Source organism: Nomascus leucogenys, chromosome 18 (assembly GCF_006542625.1).
Source record: "Nomascus leucogenys isolate Asia chromosome 18, Asia_NLE_v1, whole genome shotgun sequence".
Taxonomy (NCBI): Eukaryota; Metazoa; Chordata; class Mammalia; order Primates; family Hylobatidae; genus Nomascus; species Nomascus leucogenys.
In genome coordinates, this window is record NC_044398.1 from 79,421,572 (window position 1) to 79,440,357 (window position 18,786).

The 18,786-nt window shown below is 41.1% G+C and overlaps 1 protein-coding gene across 4 annotated transcripts in view; it reads left to right on the forward strand.

Annotated features, from left to right (window-relative positions):
• Positions 1–13,746, forward strand: part of CDK7 (cyclin dependent kinase 7) — a 45,661-nt gene extending 31,915 nt beyond the window's left edge. For 2 of the 4 annotated variants that reach the window (XM_030798558.1, XM_030798560.1), the window contains 4 exons: positions 4,938–5,024; positions 8,625–8,774; positions 12,851–12,998; positions 13,428–13,732. In XM_030798558.1, coding sequence (XP_030654418.1) covers positions 4,938–5,024; positions 8,625–8,774; positions 12,851–12,998; positions 13,428–13,456 — 414 coding nt within the window. In that variant the 3' untranslated portion in view covers positions 13,457–13,732. Of the gene's footprint in view, positions 1–4,937; positions 5,025–8,624; positions 8,775–12,850; positions 12,999–13,427 lie in introns of all 4 variants that reach the window. The other 2 variants (XM_030798557.1, XM_030798559.1) reach the window with 2 other exon arrangements.
• The last annotated feature ends 5,040 nt before the right edge of the window (positions 13,747–18,786 follow it).

Below are 18,786 nucleotides of genomic sequence, written 5' to 3' on the forward strand. Positions count from 1 at the left end.
ATAAGAGATACTTGAAATATTAAAAATAGAAGATAGCCAAAGGCAAACAAAAACAGTGAAAGGAATGGGAAAGTAAGCTGCAAAACTCTTTCATTAAGTAAAATCAAAAGATGAAGAGATGGCCAGGCACAGTGGTGCACACCTGTGGTCCCAGCTAGGTGTGAGGCTGAGGCAGGAGAATCTCTTCAGCCCAGCAGTTCAAGACCAGCCTGGATAACATTGTGAAACCCTGTCTCAATAAAAAGATAGATGGACTATAGTAGAGAAAAGATAAAATTAACAGATTGATCCAGGATTGATTCTAGAATGTACCAAGAGAAAACAAAGAAAATGGAGGGTAGGAAATCTCAAAATAGTGAAGCATTGCTAGATGTGAATCGTCAGACTAAAAGTGCCATGAAGAGTACAATTTTGAGGCTGGGTGCTGTAGCTCATGCCTGTAATCCCAGCACTTTGGGAGGCCGAGGCGGGCGGATCACCTGAGGCTGGGAGTTTGAGACCAGCCTGGCCAACATGGAGAAACCCTATCTCTACTAAAAATGCAAAATTAGCTGGGTTTGGTGGCACATGCCTGTAATCCCAGCTACTCGGGAGACTGAGGCAGGAGAATCGCTTGAACCCGGGAGGTGGAGGTTGCAGTGAGCTGGAGATCACGCCATTGCACTCCAGCCTGGGCAACAAATGTGAAACTCCGTCTAAAACAAAAAGGCCAGGCACGGTGGCTCATGCCTGTAATCCCAGCACTTTGGGAGGCTGAGGCAGGCAGATCACGAGGTGAGGAGATCGAGACCCCATCTCTGCTAAAAATACAAAAAAAATTAGCCAGGCATGGTGGCGGGCGTCTGTAGTTCCAGCTACTCGGGAGGCTGAGGCAGGAGAATGGCATGAACCTGGGAGGTGGAGCTTGCAGTGAGCCGAGATTGCACCACCGCACTCCAGCCTGGGTGACAGAGCGAGACTCCGTCTCAAAAAATAAAAGTAAAAAAAGAGTACAATTATGAAAATTACATAGAAAACTTTTTAAAAAAATACTATAAAGGCTCTGCATAAATAAATGAAAAAAATACCTGTACCAAGACACACTGTTGTGAAATTTCAGAATATGAAGGGATAAGGAAAATTTTATTTCCACAGAGAAGAAAAGCAGCATACATAGAAAAGAAAATAAAGTGTTAGTGAAAAAGAATGACATGAGCCTTCTCAACAGCAGCACTGGAATCTGGAAGTGTTCACATTGTGAGGGAAAATGATGTTCAACCTAGAATTCTTTGCCTGTTCATATTTTCAGTTAGCTCTGAGGGCAACTACAATTTATTACATCAGAAATTTACATCTAGGCCAGGCGGGGTAGCTCACTCCTGTAATCCCAGTACTTTGGGAGGCCAAGGCGGGTGGATCACTTGAGCTCAGGAGTTTGAGACTCACTTGGGCAATGTAGTGAAACCCCGTCTCTACCAAAAATATAAAAATTAGCCAGGCATGGTATTGAGTGCGTGTTTTCCCAGCTACTCAGGAAGCTGAGGTGGCAGGATCACTGGAACCTGGGAATTTGAGGCTGCAGTGAGGGTGAGATCGTGCCACATCACTCCAGCCTGGGTGACAGAGCAAGACACCGTCTAAAAAAAAAAAAAAAAAGAAATCAAGAAATTAGCCAGACATGGTAGTGCATGCCTGTAGTCCCAGCTGCTTGGGAGGCTGAAGTAGGAGGATTGCTTGAGCCTAGTTGTCAAGGCTGCAGTGAGCCACATTTGTGCCACTGCATTCCAGCCTGGGCAACAGGCTGGGGTTCACCTTTAATTCGGCTCTGCAGGCGCTTCCGCGCTCTCCACCTGGTGTGTATAGGGCATTTGGGGCCTTTAGAGGGCGCACTTGCGGTCAGCAGGCTGAAGAGGCTGCAGCGGCGAAGGCTGGGGAGCCAAGCTGAGCTGATGCAGAGATAGCACAGGAGAAAAACAGAACCGAAAAATTCACACCAAATTAGAGGAGACAGACCTTGTCTCAAAAAAAAGAAAGTTTAGGGCTGGGCGCGGTGGCTTATGCCTGTAATCCCAGCACTTTGGGAGGCCGAGGCAGGTGGATAACCTGAGGTCAGGAGTTCGAGACCAGCCTGGCCAACATGGTGAGACCTGGTCTCTACTAAAAATACAAAAACTAGCTGGGCGTGGTGGCGGGCGCCTGTAATCCCAGCTACTCGGGAAGCTGAGGCGCTTGAACCCACAAGGCAGAGGTTGCAGAGAGTAAACCAACAGGAAGACATGAGATGCAGGGAACATAAGATTCAACACAGGAAAGAGGCAATTCAAATTCTCATTTAATAGTGAAGGAAAGTTCTGGGAAAGCAGGTATGCATCAGGCCTGGAGAGTAGCTAGTCCAGATGGGAGCAGGTGGGGTGAGGACTTCAGCAGGAGTGGCTTCCAGGAAAAAAAAAAAAAAGGAACCAATGGATATGATTGGTTTAGTCATATAGAAATTGATATTTAATAACTGGAATATTTAACTTTTGTATAAACCAAGTTGCCAAAGAGCAGGCATTACAAGTTGGTGGCGGAGGGCTAGGAAATCATTACCTTTAGGAAAACCAAATTGTATAAGAAGGGGAATTAATCTTAATTTTGGCTCTGCACTGAGCAAAAGTTACATAATTATCAAAAGTGAGAGGGAGATGATGGGTCAAAGAACAAATTTTTATTATAAGTCCTTAGTACTATTTAGTGTTTTAACAAGGTTCATGTATTTAATACAAATAAGACATTTTAAACACACAGCTTAAGTCCCAAAGCAGCTCTTTCTTTAGGGAAAAATAGTTTTTTTAGTATGGATATTTTCAAACATGCAAAAGCAAAGACTAGTAAAATGAGCCTCTATACTCATCAGCCAGTTTCAATAGTTTCAACATATGATCCATTTTATCAGTACTCTCCCACACTAGATATTTTTGCCACAAATCCCAAACATGTAATTTTATCCATGTTTCTTTAGTATTTTTCTCTATAAGGATTCCTTTTTTTTCTTTTTTTTTTTTTTTTTTTTTTTGAGACAGCGTCTTACTTTGTCGCCCAGGCTGGAGTGCGGTGGCGTGATCTCAGCTCATTGCAACCTCTGCCTCCCAGGCTTAAGCGATTCTTGTGCCTCAGCCTCCCAAGTAGCTGGGATTACAGCCGTGCACCATGACACCTGGCTAGTTTTTGTATTTTTTAGTAAAAATGGTTTTGTGATGTTGACCAGGCTGGTCTCGAACTCCTAGCCTCAACTGATCCACCCGCCTCACCCTCCTAAAGTGCTGGGATTACAGGAGTGAGCCACCACACCCGGCCATCTATAAGGATTCTTTAATCATAACCACAATACCACGGTCATCTGAAAAAAGTGAACATTAATTCCTTAATAAAATCAAGTCTGTATTCAGATTTTCCTACTTTTTCTCATAAATGTCTTTTATATAGGCTTGTTCAAATTGGAGTGTGAAATCCATACATCAGACAGGTTAGTTTCATTTTTACATCATACAAAAGCATACCAATTCTTAAAATTTGTTTAAATTACAAACTTGTCCACAATTTGGCCTGCAAAGTGAGGGTACAGGTGCCCTACAAAAGAAAAAAGATAATCCTTTTGGGTTTAAGAAGAAAATTAGTATGTCTAAAAATAGTTGTAATATTATTTAATATCCTTTTAGTTTTTTTTTTTTACGATGGATTCTTGTTCTGTCGTCCAAGCTGGAGTACAGTGGCTCCATCTCTGCTCACTGCAGCCTCCATCTCTCAGTTCAAGTGATTCTCCTGCCTCAGCCTCCCAAGGAGCTGGGACTACAGGCGTGCACCACCATGCCTGGCTAATTTTTGTATGTTTGGTAGAGACAGGGTTTCAGCATGTTGGCCAGACTGGTCTTGAACTCCTGACCCATCTAGAGTAGGTGCTCTTTCGATGTGGTCCAGGATCTTGTACTTACTCAACACACCAAATTGTATATGCTTGTTTATGTGTATCAGCACTGCTTACCACCTCCACCTAAGGGGAGGGCAGGGAATGTCTCATTTTCCTCTCTCAATTCCTGAGGCTTAGCACAATGCCTGTTATATGGTGAGTGTTTATTAAAATTTGGAGTGAATAAAATGGATAATAAAGGTGCTGTTCTGTTGGTTAGTAGTGGCAGGATCTAATAACATACCCAATACACTTCATACTAAATTTTCAATATTTGTTGCAGAGTTTTTAAGTTTTTCTTAATTAAATTTATAGTATTTGTCTAACACATATCAAAAACCACCTCGAAGGCCGGGCATGGTGGCTGACGCCTGTAATCCTGGCACTTTGGGAGGCCGAGGTGGGCAAATCATGAGGTCAGGAGATCTAGACCATCCTGGCTAACACAGTGAAACCCTGTCTCTACTAAAAATACAAAAAAAAAAAAAAAATAGCCAGGCGTGGTGGTGGGTGCCTGTAGTCCCAGCTACTCTGGAGGCTGAGGCAGGAAAATGGCCTGAACCCAGGAGGCAGAGCTTGCACTCCTGCACTCCAGCCTGGGCAACAGAGCAAAACTCTGTCTCAAAAAAAAAAAAAAAAAAAAAAAAAAAAAAAAAAAAAAAAAAACCACCTCGAAGCCTGGCGTGGTGGTAATCCTAGCACTTTGGGAGGCCGAAGTGGGCAGATCACTTGATGTCAGGACTTTGAGACCAGCCTGGCCAACATGGCAAAACCCCGTCTCTACTAAACATACAAAAATTAGCCAGGCATGGTGGCATGCCCCTGCAGTCCCAGCTACTCGGGAGGCTGAGGGAGGAGAATCGCTTGAAATCAGGAGGAAGGTTGCAGTGAGCCAGGATCGCATCACTCACTGCAGCCTGGGTGACAGAGCGAGACTCTGTCTCTCTAAAAAAAGAAAAAAATTTAAAAAAAAAAACCCACCTTGAAAAGTCTCCCTCTTACTTTCTTTCAGGTTCCTTTTTTGCCAGGAGATTCAGACCTCGATCAGCTAACAAGAATATTTGAAACTTTGGGCACACCAACTGAGGAACAGTGGCCGGTAAGCCTTTATGCATTTTCTTTGAAATGTAATTAGGACTCTGTAAAGTTCTTAAACTGTCATATACTTTATATAGTGCTGTCACGTGAATATTAAAGACATTCATTATAATATGTACTCAGAACATTTTAAATGATAAAGTATATAAAGTAAGAAGTTACAATTGTGATATACCATCCAACCCCTTGTATACATGTAGTCCTTTCCCCCCACCCCAGTAATCCCGACCTCGGAGTAATAACTAGTAACAATTCAGTGTAAAGTCATGTTAGTTTATACGCACACTGAACATAAAAGGGTTGCATGTTCTTTCACTCCTTGACAAAAATGGGTTCATGTCGTATATATACATGGTGTGAACCCATTATATATACAAAACCCATTACACACACATGCACACACGTAGGTATACATATATGTATATATGATGTTTCTCTTAGATTTTTTTAAAATCAATTTTTGTTTGTTTTTTTTTTTTTTTAATAGAGATGGGGTTTCACCATGATGCCCAGGCTGGTCTCAAACTCCTAGTCTCAAGCAGTTCTGCCTCGGCCTCCCAAAGTGCTGGCATTACAGGCATGAGCCAGCGCACTTGGCTAACATGATTTTCTAAATAGTAATTGCTTACCGATGTTTCTCTTCGATTTTTTAAAAATTAAACTTTTTGGCAGGTGCGATGGCTCACGCCTGTAATCCCAGCACTTTGGGAGGCTGAGGCGGGCAGATCATTTGAGGCCAGGAGTTTGAGACCAGCCTGGGCTACAGAGTGAGACTCTGTCTCCAAAAAAAAAAAAAAAAAATTAAACTTCTTATTTTGAGAATATTATTCACATGCAATTGTGAATATATAATTCACAATTATATATTGTGGCTGGGCACAATGGCTCATGCCTGTAATCCCAGCACTTTGGGAACTGAGGTAAATGGGTCACTTGAGCCCAGGAGTTTAAGACCAGCCTGGGCAACATAGTGAGACTTCGTGTCTATAAAAAACAAAAATTAAAAATTAGCCAGGCATGGTGGTGCACACATTATGGTCCCAGCTACTCAGGAGGCTGAGGTAGGAGGATTGCTTGAGCCCAGGAGGTCAAGGCTGCAGTGAGCTGTGATTGCACCACTGCGCTTTACCAGCCTGAGTAACAGAGTGAGTCCCTGTCTCAAAACGATAATAGTAATACTACAGACATATTTCACGGACCCTTTACCTAGCTTTTACAAGATGGGAGCATCTTATAAAATCAGTACAGTATCACACCAGGATGCTACAGTCAAGATACAGAATATCACCACAAGAATCTCTCATGGTATTCTTTTATAGCTATGCTTACTTGCCTTCTACCCACTCCTTAACTCTTGGCAATCACTAATTTGTTCTCCAGCTCTGTAATTTTGTCATTTCAAGAATGTTATGTAAATGGATAAATGGAATCACACAATATGTAACTTTGTGGGATTAACTTTTTCATATCCATCATAAATGGAAGTTCATCCAGGTCATTGCATGTTAATAATTCATTCTCTCTTTTGTTAACTGCTGAGTATTGTGTGGATTTATTTCAGTTTCTTCAACCATTCACCCATTGAAGGACATCTGTATTTGTGGTGTTTCCAATGTGGGGCTATTACCAATAGAACTGCTCTAAACATTTATGTACAGTTTTTTATATAAGAATATATTTTTATTCCTCTGGGATAAATGCCCAGGAGTTCAGTTCTTGAGTCATATGGTAGTTACATATTAATTTTTAAATAACCTGCAAAACTCCAGAGCAGCTATACTGTTTTACATCCTCATCAGCAGTAAATGAATTCTCCAGTTTCTTGGAATCCTCTCCAGCATTTGGTGTTGTCACTTTTTAATTTTAGGCATTCTAATGAGTGTGTCATGATAGCTCATTTTGATTTTAATTTTTCACTGCCCTAATGGTTAATGGTGTTGAATATCTTTTCTTGTGCTTATTTGCCATCTTTAGTTAAATGTCTCTTTCCCATTTTCTGATTGGATTCTTTGATTTTTGACTGTTGAGTATTGAGAGCTCTTCATATATTCTAGATAGTAGTCCAAAAAGTATATGTAGTTTGCAGATGTTTTCCCTTGTGCTGCCTTTTCATCCTCTGCAAAATTGTAATCAGGCTTGTCACTTTTTCTTTAATTGATCATCCTTTTGATGTCAAGTCAAAGAGCTCTTTTGCCCAGCCCAAAGATTTTTTGACAATTTTTTTTTTTTTTTTTTTCCTCGAGACAAGATCAGGCTCTGTTGCCCAGGCTGGAGTGCAGTGGTGTGATCTCAGCTCACTGCAACTTCCACTTCCCGGGCTCAAGCCATCCTCCCACCTCAGCCTCTTGAGTAGCTGGGGCTGTAGGCGTGCACCACCACGCCCAGCTAGTTTTTGTGTTTTTTGTAGAGACAGGGTTTCTGCATGTTTCCCAGGCTGGTCTGAAACTCGTGAGTTCAAACGATTTGCCCGCCTTGGCCTCCCAAAGTGCTGGGATTACAGGCATGAGTCACCATGCCCTTGGCTGTGACAATTTTTTTTTGTATTTTTTTCTACAAGTTTTGTGGTTTTACACTTAAGTCCAAGATCTGTTTAGAGTTTACCTTTATATGATGTGTGAGACTTAGGGCAAGGTTCAGTTTTTGTTTTTGTTTTTTTCTTTGAGATGGTCTCACTCTGTTCCCCAGGTTGGAGTGGGGTCTCATTTTCTTGTCCAGGCTGGTCTCGAACTCCTGAGCTCAAGTGACCCTCCTGCCTCAATCTCCCAAAGTGCTGGGATTACAAGCGTGAGCCACCACACCCAGCCAAGTTCAGATTTTTGCACATGTATGTCAAAGTGCTCTAGCAGTATTTGTTGAAATGACTGTCTCTTCATTTAGTTTTTCACTTTTTTCAAAAATCCTTTTGGCAGATTTGTGTGGATTTCTAAGTCCTTTATTGAGTTCCATTGATTTATGTATCTATCTCTCTGCCAATACAACACAGTCTTAATCAAAGTAGCTATATATTAAATCTTGAAATCAGGTAAAATGAGTCTTCCCACTTTATTGTTCTTTTTCAAAATCATTTTAGCTACTGTAGTCCTTTGCCTTTCCATATAAATTGTAGAATAATTGGTCCTATATCTAAGATAATTTTGCTAGGATTTTGATAAAAATTACATTAAACTTGCAAATCAATTTGAGGATAATTAATATCTTTCCTCTGTTGAATATTCCAATATGTGAACGTGGTATGTTTCACCATTTATTGAGATCTTTTGATAATTTTCATCAGCATTGTATAGCTTATAGTATATTACCCTATACATGTTTTGTTACATTTTTCACCTGTTTCATTTTTCTTTTTGGGCTGATTAGAAATAGTACTGTGTTTTTAATTTTGATGTCCACATATTCATTGCTAGTGTACAGAATTACAATTGATTTTTAAATTTTCAATTTGTATCATTTTCAGCCTTGCCTTACTACTAGTTCTAGGACTTTTTAATAGATTTCTTGGAATTTTCTATATAAACCACCATATCACCTGAAAATGATTTATTTCATTTGCAATCTATATGCCTTTAATCCTTAAGTTTGAATTATACAATTATTTTTACAGGACATGTGTAGTCTTCCAGATTATGTGACATTTAAGAGTTTCCCTGGAATCCCGTTGCATCACATCTTCAGTGCAGCAGGAGACGACTTACTAGATCTCATACAAGGCTTATTCTTATTTAATCCATGTGCTCGAATTACGGCCACACAGGTATTTTAGTGTATCTTTTTTATACTAGGAAATATAAAAATAATCTTAACTGTAGCATTGATAAAAATAGAATTTCATAAAATTAACATTTTTTAAATACTGGAAAGATGTGTTTTTGTTTTAAGAAATAACAAACTTTGTATCTTTTCCCCAAACTACAAACACTATTAAGACTGAGATTAAATTATATGCACCCAGAGACACAGGAGAGTTTACACTTATTACACTTGCTTAGGGACATTTAATTGGCTTGTAAATACTTTACTTAGAGAGAAAAAGAAAACCAAGGCTTTTTATTTGTTAAGAAACTCGTATATTTCAGTTGAGCTCTTTCGAATTCATTTAAATCTTGTAGCAAGCCTAATGCTGAAAGTAGTTTGTTCGGCTTATTTTTCCTTCCCTATATAATGCAATCCAGGTATGCATGCTGGTCATCTTCACATTCAGAACATGGGGAGGAAATGGTATAGTCAGATATAATTGTATGCTTACAAAAGCTTGAAAAATATTTGAAATAAAACAAAAACTGAAACTAACTGCTGTTTAAAGGAAATAACAATCAAACTCATGAAAAATTTGGAAAACCTAGAATAACTTAGGGCAAAGCAGTGTACAGCACAGTGCAGTGATTTTACCTCATGAAGGGAGAGACTAATGAAAGTGGGATCACAGGTCTTTATGGAAACATATTAATGTACAGTAATATTAAGCATACAAAATAGATTTTTTTCTCTTTAGGTTTGTTCCAGGCTACAAAATCATTGTTTAATGCATTTGCTTGTATAAGCCTTCTCTTTTTAGCAATATGTGCTATGTGAATATAGAGATGGATGGATGGATAGATGGATAGATAGATAGGTAGATATAGATGGGTAGGTAGGTAGGTATATGCTGGGTATTTACCATTAGAATTATTCTTCTCTTTTTTAAAAATTTTTATTATTTTTATGTCCATGTGTACACATACTCTTTTAATTTCAAACAAGTAATTTGTTGCCTTTTCACTCATACTTTTATGTGTATTATTTCCATCATAATAAACTTGAGACCACATTTAATTATCTAGAAAGTTGTTTTCATTGGTAGTATAGTTTGAAACTTAACAGAAAAATACTAGTTGTTGTATTTGGGTTGTATTTTAATAGAATGAAGTTTTTAAAGTGAGTTTGGTTTCATGGATGTCTTTATTAAAGTTGGAATGAGGTATTTTCTTAGATCCTTAGCCCAGAATTAGCCTAATTTGCATATAGAACTGCTGTGATTTAGAAGTAATGCCTTCAAAATGCAGCTGTAGGCTGGTGCAGCGGCTCACACCTGTAATCCCAGCACTTTGGGAAGTGAAGGAGCAAGGATAGCTTGAGCCCAGGAGTTGGAGCCCAGCCTGGGCAACATGACATCATCTCTACAAAAAATAAATAAATAAAAAATGAAAATGCAACTGTTGAAGTAAGGAATCTCTAAGTTACTGCAAATAATATTGGGAGTGGTGAGGAATGCTTGCAAAGTTTATATGGGCTTCATCTTTCTTAAAGGATTATTCTAAAGGAAGTATTTATTTATTTATTTATTTATTTATTTTTTTTTTTTTTTGAGACAGAGTCTCGCTCTGTCACCCAGGCTGGAGTGCAGTGGCGCGATCTCGGCTCACTGCAAGCTCCGCCTCCCGGGTTCACGCCATTCTCCTGCCTCAGCCTCTCCGAGTAGCTGGGACTACAGGCGCCCACCACCATGCCCGGCTAATGTTTTGTATTTTTAGTAGAGACGGGGTTTCACCGTGGTCTCGATCTCCTGACCTCGTGATCCGCCCGCCTCGGCCTCCCAAAGTGCTGGGATTACAAGCGTGAGCCACCGCGGTTTTGAGACGAAGTCTTGCTCTGTTGCCCAGGCTGGAGTGCAGTGACACTGCAACCTCTACCTCCCAGGTTCAAGTGATTCTCCTGTCTCAGCCTCCCTAGTAGCTGGGATTACAGGTGCACACCACCATGCCTGGCTAATTTTTGGATTTTTACTAGAGACAGGGTTTCACCATGTTGTCGAGGCTGATCTCGAACTCCTGACCTCAGGTGATCCATCTGCCTCAGCCTCCCAAAGTGCTGGGATTATAGGCATGAGCCACCCTGCCCTGCCAGAAGTATTTTAAATCATTGTAGCCACTGGACAGCACTATGCTGCTGATGTAAATAGACAAGCATGTGAACCCAGGAGGTGGAGGTTGCAGTGAGCCAAGATTGTGCCACTGCACACTCCAGCCTGGGCAGCAGGGTGAGACTCTGTATCCAAAAAAAAAATAGATAAGCATGACCTGACAAACTTGTCATTTAGGATATAATTATTTTTATCAGAATTGTGGACCCAAGTCAAGAAAATGTCATACTATAGCACTATAGTGGGGGGAAGAAAGAGAAAATGTATTATAGAACATCGGCCTGGTAATTAATAGAAATAATCTTGGAGAAGCCCTTCCAAGTAAAATTTCTTCCATTTGCAATGGATTGTTGAATTAGAATCCATTGGTTCCAACCTACTGTATTTTTTTTTTTTTTTTTTTTTTTTTTTTTTTGAGGGAGTCTCGCTTTGTCTCCCAGGCTGGAGTGCAGTGGCGTAATCTCAGCTCACTGCAACCTCCACCTCCCAGATTCACGCCATTCTCCTGCCTCAGCCTCCCGAGGAGCTGGGACCACAGGCGCCTGCCACCACGCCTAGCTAATTTTTTGTATTTTTAGTAGAGACGGGCGGGGTTTCACCATGTTAGCCAGGATGGTCTCAATCTCCTGACCTTGTGATCCGCCTGCCTCGGCCTCCCAAAGTGCTGGGATTACAGGCATGAGCCACCACGCCTGGCCATACTATATTTTTTAAAAAGCCTTATTTTTTAAGAATTTATATTTTACATGACTTGGAATTTGAATATATATGGATAGTGTGGGCAACTTGTAAGTTCTTTTTAAATTTCTCTCTTTGCATTTTGAACTGTAGAGCTCAATATGTAGAGAATGGAAATGTACAATATTTCACTAAGGATAGCTCATAATTAGTATAGGTTGAGCATCCTTAATCCAAATATCTGAAATGCCCCAAAATCCAAAGCTTTTTGAATGCTGACGTGATGCCACATGTGGAAAATTCTACACATAAGGACATTAACACAAACTTTGTTTTACGTACAAAATTAAAAATTTCGTCAAATTAAAAATATTTTATAAAATTACCTTCAGCCAGGCGCGGTGGCTCACGCCTATAATCCCAGCTCTTAGGGAGGCAGAGACTGGAGGATAGCTTGAGCCCAGGAGTTCAAGACCTTCCTGGGCAATATAGCAAGACCCCATTCTCCACAAAAAAAAAGTGTAAAATTACCTTCAGTTTATATGTATAAGCCGTATATGAAACATAAATTTCATTTTTAATCTTGGCTTCCATCCCCAAGGTACGTCATGTATATGCAAATATTCCACAGTCCAAAATCTGAAGCACTTCTGGTCCCAAGCATTTTAGATAAGAGATATTCAGCCTGTATAGGCTATTTAATTATGGAAAAATTAGAACGGAGTCTCTTTTTCTTTTCTTTTTTTTTTTTTTTTTTTGATATGGAGCCTTGCTCTGTCGCCCAGGCTGGAGTGCAATGGTGCGATCTCGGCCTACTGCAACCTCCACCTCTGGGTTCAAGCAATTCTCCTACCTCAGCCTCCCGAGTAATGGGGACTACAGACGTGCACCACCACGCCCGGCTTATTTTTGTATTTTTAGTAGAGATGGGGTTTCGCCACATTGGCTAAGCCGATCTTGAACTTCTGACCTCATGTGATCCACCCACATCAGCCTCCCAAGGTGCTGGGATTACAGGCATGAGCCACTGTGCCCGGCCAGTCTTTTAATGGAATTATCAGCCAATCTTAGGATCCTAGATGTTTATTTGTAGTAATTTCCATTTGTAAATACTTGACATTAATTTTGTTTTGTTGGGAATGAGGGCATTCACATAGTATTTTTAATGCTCCCTATAATCTTGAAGGTAAGATTTTCCTTAACACATTTCAGATACTCACCTACCTTACTTTTGGTGTCTTTTCTTTTAAAAGGCACTAAAAATGAAGTATTTCAGTAATCGGCCAGGGCCAACACCTGGATGTCAGCTGCCAAGACCAAACTGTCCAGTGGAAACTTTAAAGGAGCAATCAAATCCAGCTTTGGCAACAAAAAGGAAAAGACCAGAGGCCTTAGAACAAGGTAAGATTCCCACTTTTATAAGAAATCAAATGAATTTAGAAAACTCCAAATAGCTCATGTATGGCTAGCGACTGAACAACAGCAAAGAAATGTAGCTTGCTAGCTATTTAATTTTTATAAATTTAATTGTATGAAGTAGAGAGACTGTGCTGTTTTAGGTATGTTTACTTTCATTGTGAATACTTCAGCAACTTTTGTGTATACCTCAGAATTATGGGAACTATCTATGTGTACCTTGTTCCCTTCATAAATTCCTTCTGTAAACTGCATGCTAAATGTTTAACAAGTGCTGCTGGAAAAATGTGTCAGTGAAATAATGTAGTTGGAATGCAGTGACTGGTTAAAATTGCTATGAGAATGTGAACTTTGTTAAATGTGAACAACTTTTTTTTTTTTCTTTTTTTTTTTCTTTTTCTTTTTGGTTCCTAGGAGGATTGCCCAAGAAACTAATTTTTTAAAGAGAACACTGGACAACATTTTACTACTGAGGGAAATAGCCAAAAAGGCAAATAATGGAAAAATAGTAAACATTAAGTAAATGCTGTAGAAGTGAGTTTGTAAATATTCTACACATGTAAAATATGTAAAACTATGGGTTATTTTTATTAAATGTATTTTAAAATAAAAATTCTGGTTTTTCTGATTAGAGTGCAAAAGTGAGAAAAGTTCAATTCTCTTGAAATGTAGAATTGAAAATGCATTAGGGAAAACTTAATAAAAATTATTACCAGTTATTCGGAAGATCTGACCCATATAGTATCACAGATCTGTAGTAGCATGGGTAGAGTTTAAAAATAAAAATGTTGGCCAGGCGTGGTGGCTCACGCCTGTAATCCTAGCACTTTGGGAGGCCGAGGCAGGTGGATCACAGGTCAGGAGATCGAGACCATCCTGGCTAACACAGTGAAACCCCGTCTCTACTAAAAATACAAAAAAAATTAGCTGGGCGTGGTGGCGGGCGCCTGTAGTCCCAGCCACTCAGGAGGCTGAGGCAGGAGAATGGCGAGAACCCAGGAGGCAGAGCTTGCAGTGAGCCAAGATGGCGCCACTGCACTCCAGCCTGTGTGACACGGCGAGACTGTCTCAAAAAAAAAAAAAAAAAAAAAAAAATGTAGTGGTGTAGTAAATACTACCCAAACTTAACAAATATTAATATACGGAATGTACTAAAAAAAAAACATTGCAGATAAAATTGAGATTCCCCCCAACCTTTTTTCTGAGGCAGGGGACAAAGTCTCACTCTGTCACTCAGGTTAGAGTGCAGTGGCGCAATCTCAGCTCACTGCAAACTCTGCCTCCCAGGTTCAAGTGATTCACTTGCTTTAGCCTCCTGAGCAGCTGGGATTGTGGGCACGCACCACTACACCTGCCTAATTTTTTAAATATTTTTAGTAGAGATAGGATTTCACCATGTTGGCCAGGCTGGCCTCTAATTCCTGACCTCAAGTGATCTCCCCACCTCGGCTTCCCAAAGTGCTGGGATTACAGGCATGAGCCACTGCACCTGGACAGAGAGGTTCCCTCTTAATTCACTTTTTTTTTTTTTTTTTTTTTTTTTTTTTGAGATGGAGTCTTGCTCTGTCACCCAGGCTGGAGTGCAGTGCCGCGATCTTGGCTCACTGCAACCTCTGCCTCCTGGATTCAAGCAGTTCTCCTGCCTCAGCCTCCCAAGTAGCTGGGATTACAGGCATGTGCCACCACGCCCGGCTAATTTTTTTTTTGTATTTTTAGTAGAGACAGGATTTCACCATATTGGCCAGGCTGGTCTCGAACTCCTGACCTTGTGATCCACCCGCCTTGACCTCCCAAAGTGCTGGGATTACAGGTGTGAGCCACTGTGCCCAGCCAATACTTCATTTTATTTCTATTTTTTCCTTTTCACTTTCCCCAGAGGGAAATGACTCTATGAAATTGGTGTGTATCTTTCCATGATTTTATGCTACTATTCTGTAAGAATGCATGTAGTGAGATGCATAACAATGTACAGCATTGTTTTGGGTCTCAAAATTGTGTATAAATTGATAGAATCTCTCTCTCCTTTTTTTTTTTTTTTTTTTTTTGTGAGAGAGTCTCTGTTGCCCAGGTTGGAGTGTAGTAGTGCAATCATGGCTCACTGCAGCCTCGAACTCCTGGGCTCAAGCCATCCTTCCACCTCAGCATCCCCAGTAGCTGGGACTACAGGTGCATACCACCATGCCTGGTTAATCTTTTTTTTTTTTTTTTAATGAGACAGAGTCTTGCTCTGTTGCCCAGGCTGGAGTGCAGTGGTGCAATCTCAGCTCACTGCAACCTCTACATCCTGGGGTTCAAGTGATCCTCCCACCTTAGCTTCCCAAGTAGCTGGGATTACAAATGTGTACCACCATGCCCAGCTAATTAAAGTAACACAAAGGTATTAGCTCACAGTTCTGTAGGCCATATATCTGGCTCAGCTGTGTTTTCTGCTTAGGGTCTTACAAGGCCAAAATCAAGGGGTTAGTCAGACTACAGTTTTATTTGGAGGCCCCTGGAAAGAATCTGCTACCAAGCTTATGCAGGTTTTTTTTTTTTTTTTGAGACGGAGTCTTGCTCTGTTGCCCAGGCTGGAGTGCAGTGGCATGATCTCGGCTCACTGCAACCTCTGCCCCCCGGGTTCATGCCATTCTCCTGCCTCAGCCTCCCGAGTAGCTGGGACTACAGGCGCCCACCACCACACCTGGCTAATTTTTTGTATTTTTAGTAGATACGGGGTTTCACTGTGTTAGCCAGGATGGTCTCGATCTCCTGACCTCGTGATCCGCCCGCCTCGGCCTCCCAAAGTGCTTGGGATTACAGGCGTGAGCCACCACACCTGGCCACTCATGCAGTTCTTATAGTTGCAATCCTTGTGCTCCATTGCCCCATTTCCCTTTTGACTGTTAGCCCAGGGCCTCTCTCAGCTTCTTAAGGAACCTTCCATGCCTTTGTCCTGTGGCACTCACCACAGGACAGCAGCAGTGCATCAAACCCACTTGTGCTTCAGATCTGTCTGATTTCCTTATCTCTGTGTGTGTGTGTGTGTGTGTGTGTGTGTGTGTGTGTGTAGACAGGGAGCTGCCAAGGGAGAAGCAGCTAAGAGTCCAGGAGATAATAGTGCCAAAGGCATCTGAGGACACTCATAAAATGTGTCTAACACGTGAGGCAGGATAGGAGTGTATTATTCCGTTCTCACCCTGCTATAAAGATACTACCCAAGACTGAGTAATTTATAAAGGAAAGAGGTTTGACTCACAGCTCCACATGGCTGGGGAGGCCTCAGGAAACTTACAATCCTGGCAGAAGGGGAAGCAGGCATGTTTTACATGGCAGCAGGAGAGACTACCATGTATAAAACCATCCGATCTTGTGAGAATTCACAATCATGAGAACAGCATGGGGGATACCACTCCCATGATCCGATCACCTACCACCAGGTCCCTCCTTCAACCTGTAGGGATTATGGGGATTACAATTCAAAATAAGACTTGGGTGGGGACACAGCCAAACCATATCAGGTAGTCAAGGAAATGACCATGTTCTCATGACCATACAGCCAACACAATAAACCTCAGCATTCACATTGTAATTGAGCTCATTTAAGCAAAGCTATCTTCAGTAGGGACTTTCCCTTCTAGAGAGCATGCACATTTTGATTTTACCTGTCCTCAAACTGATCCTTTGCACATATAATAATAAAAAACATACCTCTAGGTGGAAATTCAAGATGCTAATGAGACATGTGATGTACGAACAAGCATTAATAGCTACTGCACCTGTGCAGAGGACCACCCAGGACATGATTACTAGCAACACCTCACCTCCTTATGAATAATAATGCAAAATTCCCATAAAGGGAGTTTCTCCAGCAATGATCAATGCTGTCTCACCCTTATGAGCAGCCGGCCCTGAATTCTCTCTCTCAGGTGTACTGTCTATTCTGCACCTAACTTTCAAAATATTCCTTTTGCAATAAGTTATGCTGCATCTCCTTTGCTGGCTCGTTTAAATTCTTTTAAACCAAGAAGATAAGAACTGAGGTATCACAACAGCTGTCAACACATGCATTTTGCTTTATTCATTTGCTTTATCTTATGGAGCTCTCCATTTTGTAGAGTATTCCATTGTATGGCTGTACAGTAATTTAGATAAACATTTTTGTATTGATAGCCTTTTCTTTTGGAGACGGGTCTCTGTCACTCAGGCTGGAGTGCAGTGGCACAATCACAGCTCAACTGCAGCCTCAAGCTCCTGGGCTCATGCCATTCCTCCTGCCTCAGCCCCCTGAGTAGCTGGGACAAGAGGTGCATGCCACCATGCCTTGCTGAGTTTTTGTATAGATGGGGTTTCACCATGTTGCCCAGGCTGGTCTTGAACTCTGGACTGGTCTGGACTCAAGAGATTCAGACCAGATCTGTGAGCCACTGCACCCGGCCTTGATAGCCATTTGTTTTCATACACAGAGCAGCATTTAGTAGCCATTTAAGATATCTGTGCGTCAGGCTACAAGAAATACAAATGTACAGGGTAAAATCCTAGCTGGATCAAATATGAGCTTTGTAAATTTTTAAAAACTTTTTTATTGAGTTGTGGTGGTGTATGCCTGTAATCCCAGCACTTTGAGAGGCTGAGGCAGGAGGATCCCTTGAGGCCAGGAGTTTGGGACCAGCCTGAGCAACACAGTGGGACCTTGTCTACACACACACCCCACCCCCACACACCCCAATTCACATACCACAAGCAAACTCCTAGAAATCACCTTGGCTCAGGCAGCTTCTTCAGATTCCTGAGACCCCATTTCCTGGATCATCACAACCATCTCACAGGATGCAATGAAAAGAGCTGTTAAGCACTTTATAGACTTGGCTACAAATCTGTGCAGATTTGGTTGCAAAATGTTACTACCCTGACAAGAAGCCATGAACGTAGCCGGCAATGACTCAATATACTTCTGCCAAGGTTCCACCATCATAACTGTCTTATTGAAGTTAAGGAAATTGTTATTTCTAAACTTTATACGGTAAATGAAAAATACTGAACAAGGCAAATAAGATAAATGAATTCCAGAAATTAACATTCAGTCACTCCTAGGTATTACTTTTTAGAGCATTAAGATACATTGCTATATTGTTGATTTAGCCAATCTAAGATCCCTATAGTCAATCAAAATAGTTAAATAATTTTTTGTTTTCCCAAAAATCATTATTATTTTTTGTTTTAGGATGTTGGCAAACACTGTAATGTGTTTTTTTTTTTCTTTTTTTGAGACAGTTTCACTCTTGTTGCCCAGGCTGGAGTGCAATGGCACAATCTTGGCTCACCACAACCCCCGCCTCCCAGGTTCAAGCAATTCTCCTACCTCAGCCTCCCGAGTAGCTGGGATTACAGGCATGTGCCACCATGCCTGGCTAATTTTTTGTATTTTTAGTAGAGACGGGTTTCTCCATGTTGGTCAGACTGGTCTTGAACTCCAACCTCAGGTGACCCACCATGCCCAGCCTGTAATGTAATTTATAAATACAGTAATGTAATTTATAAATAAAATGTCAACACAGAATGCTAATTTCTTGTAGAAAATGTAGAAAATAGGCTGGGTGTGGTGGCTCACGCCTGTAATCCCAGCACTTTCGGAGGCCAAGGCGGGCAGATCAATTGAGGTCAGGAGTTCAAGACCAGCCTGGCCAACATGGTAAAACCCTGTCTACTAAAAATACAAAAATTAGCTGGGCATGATGGCACATGCCTGTAATCCGAGTTACTCGGGAAGCTGAGGCAGGAGAATCGCTTGAACCGG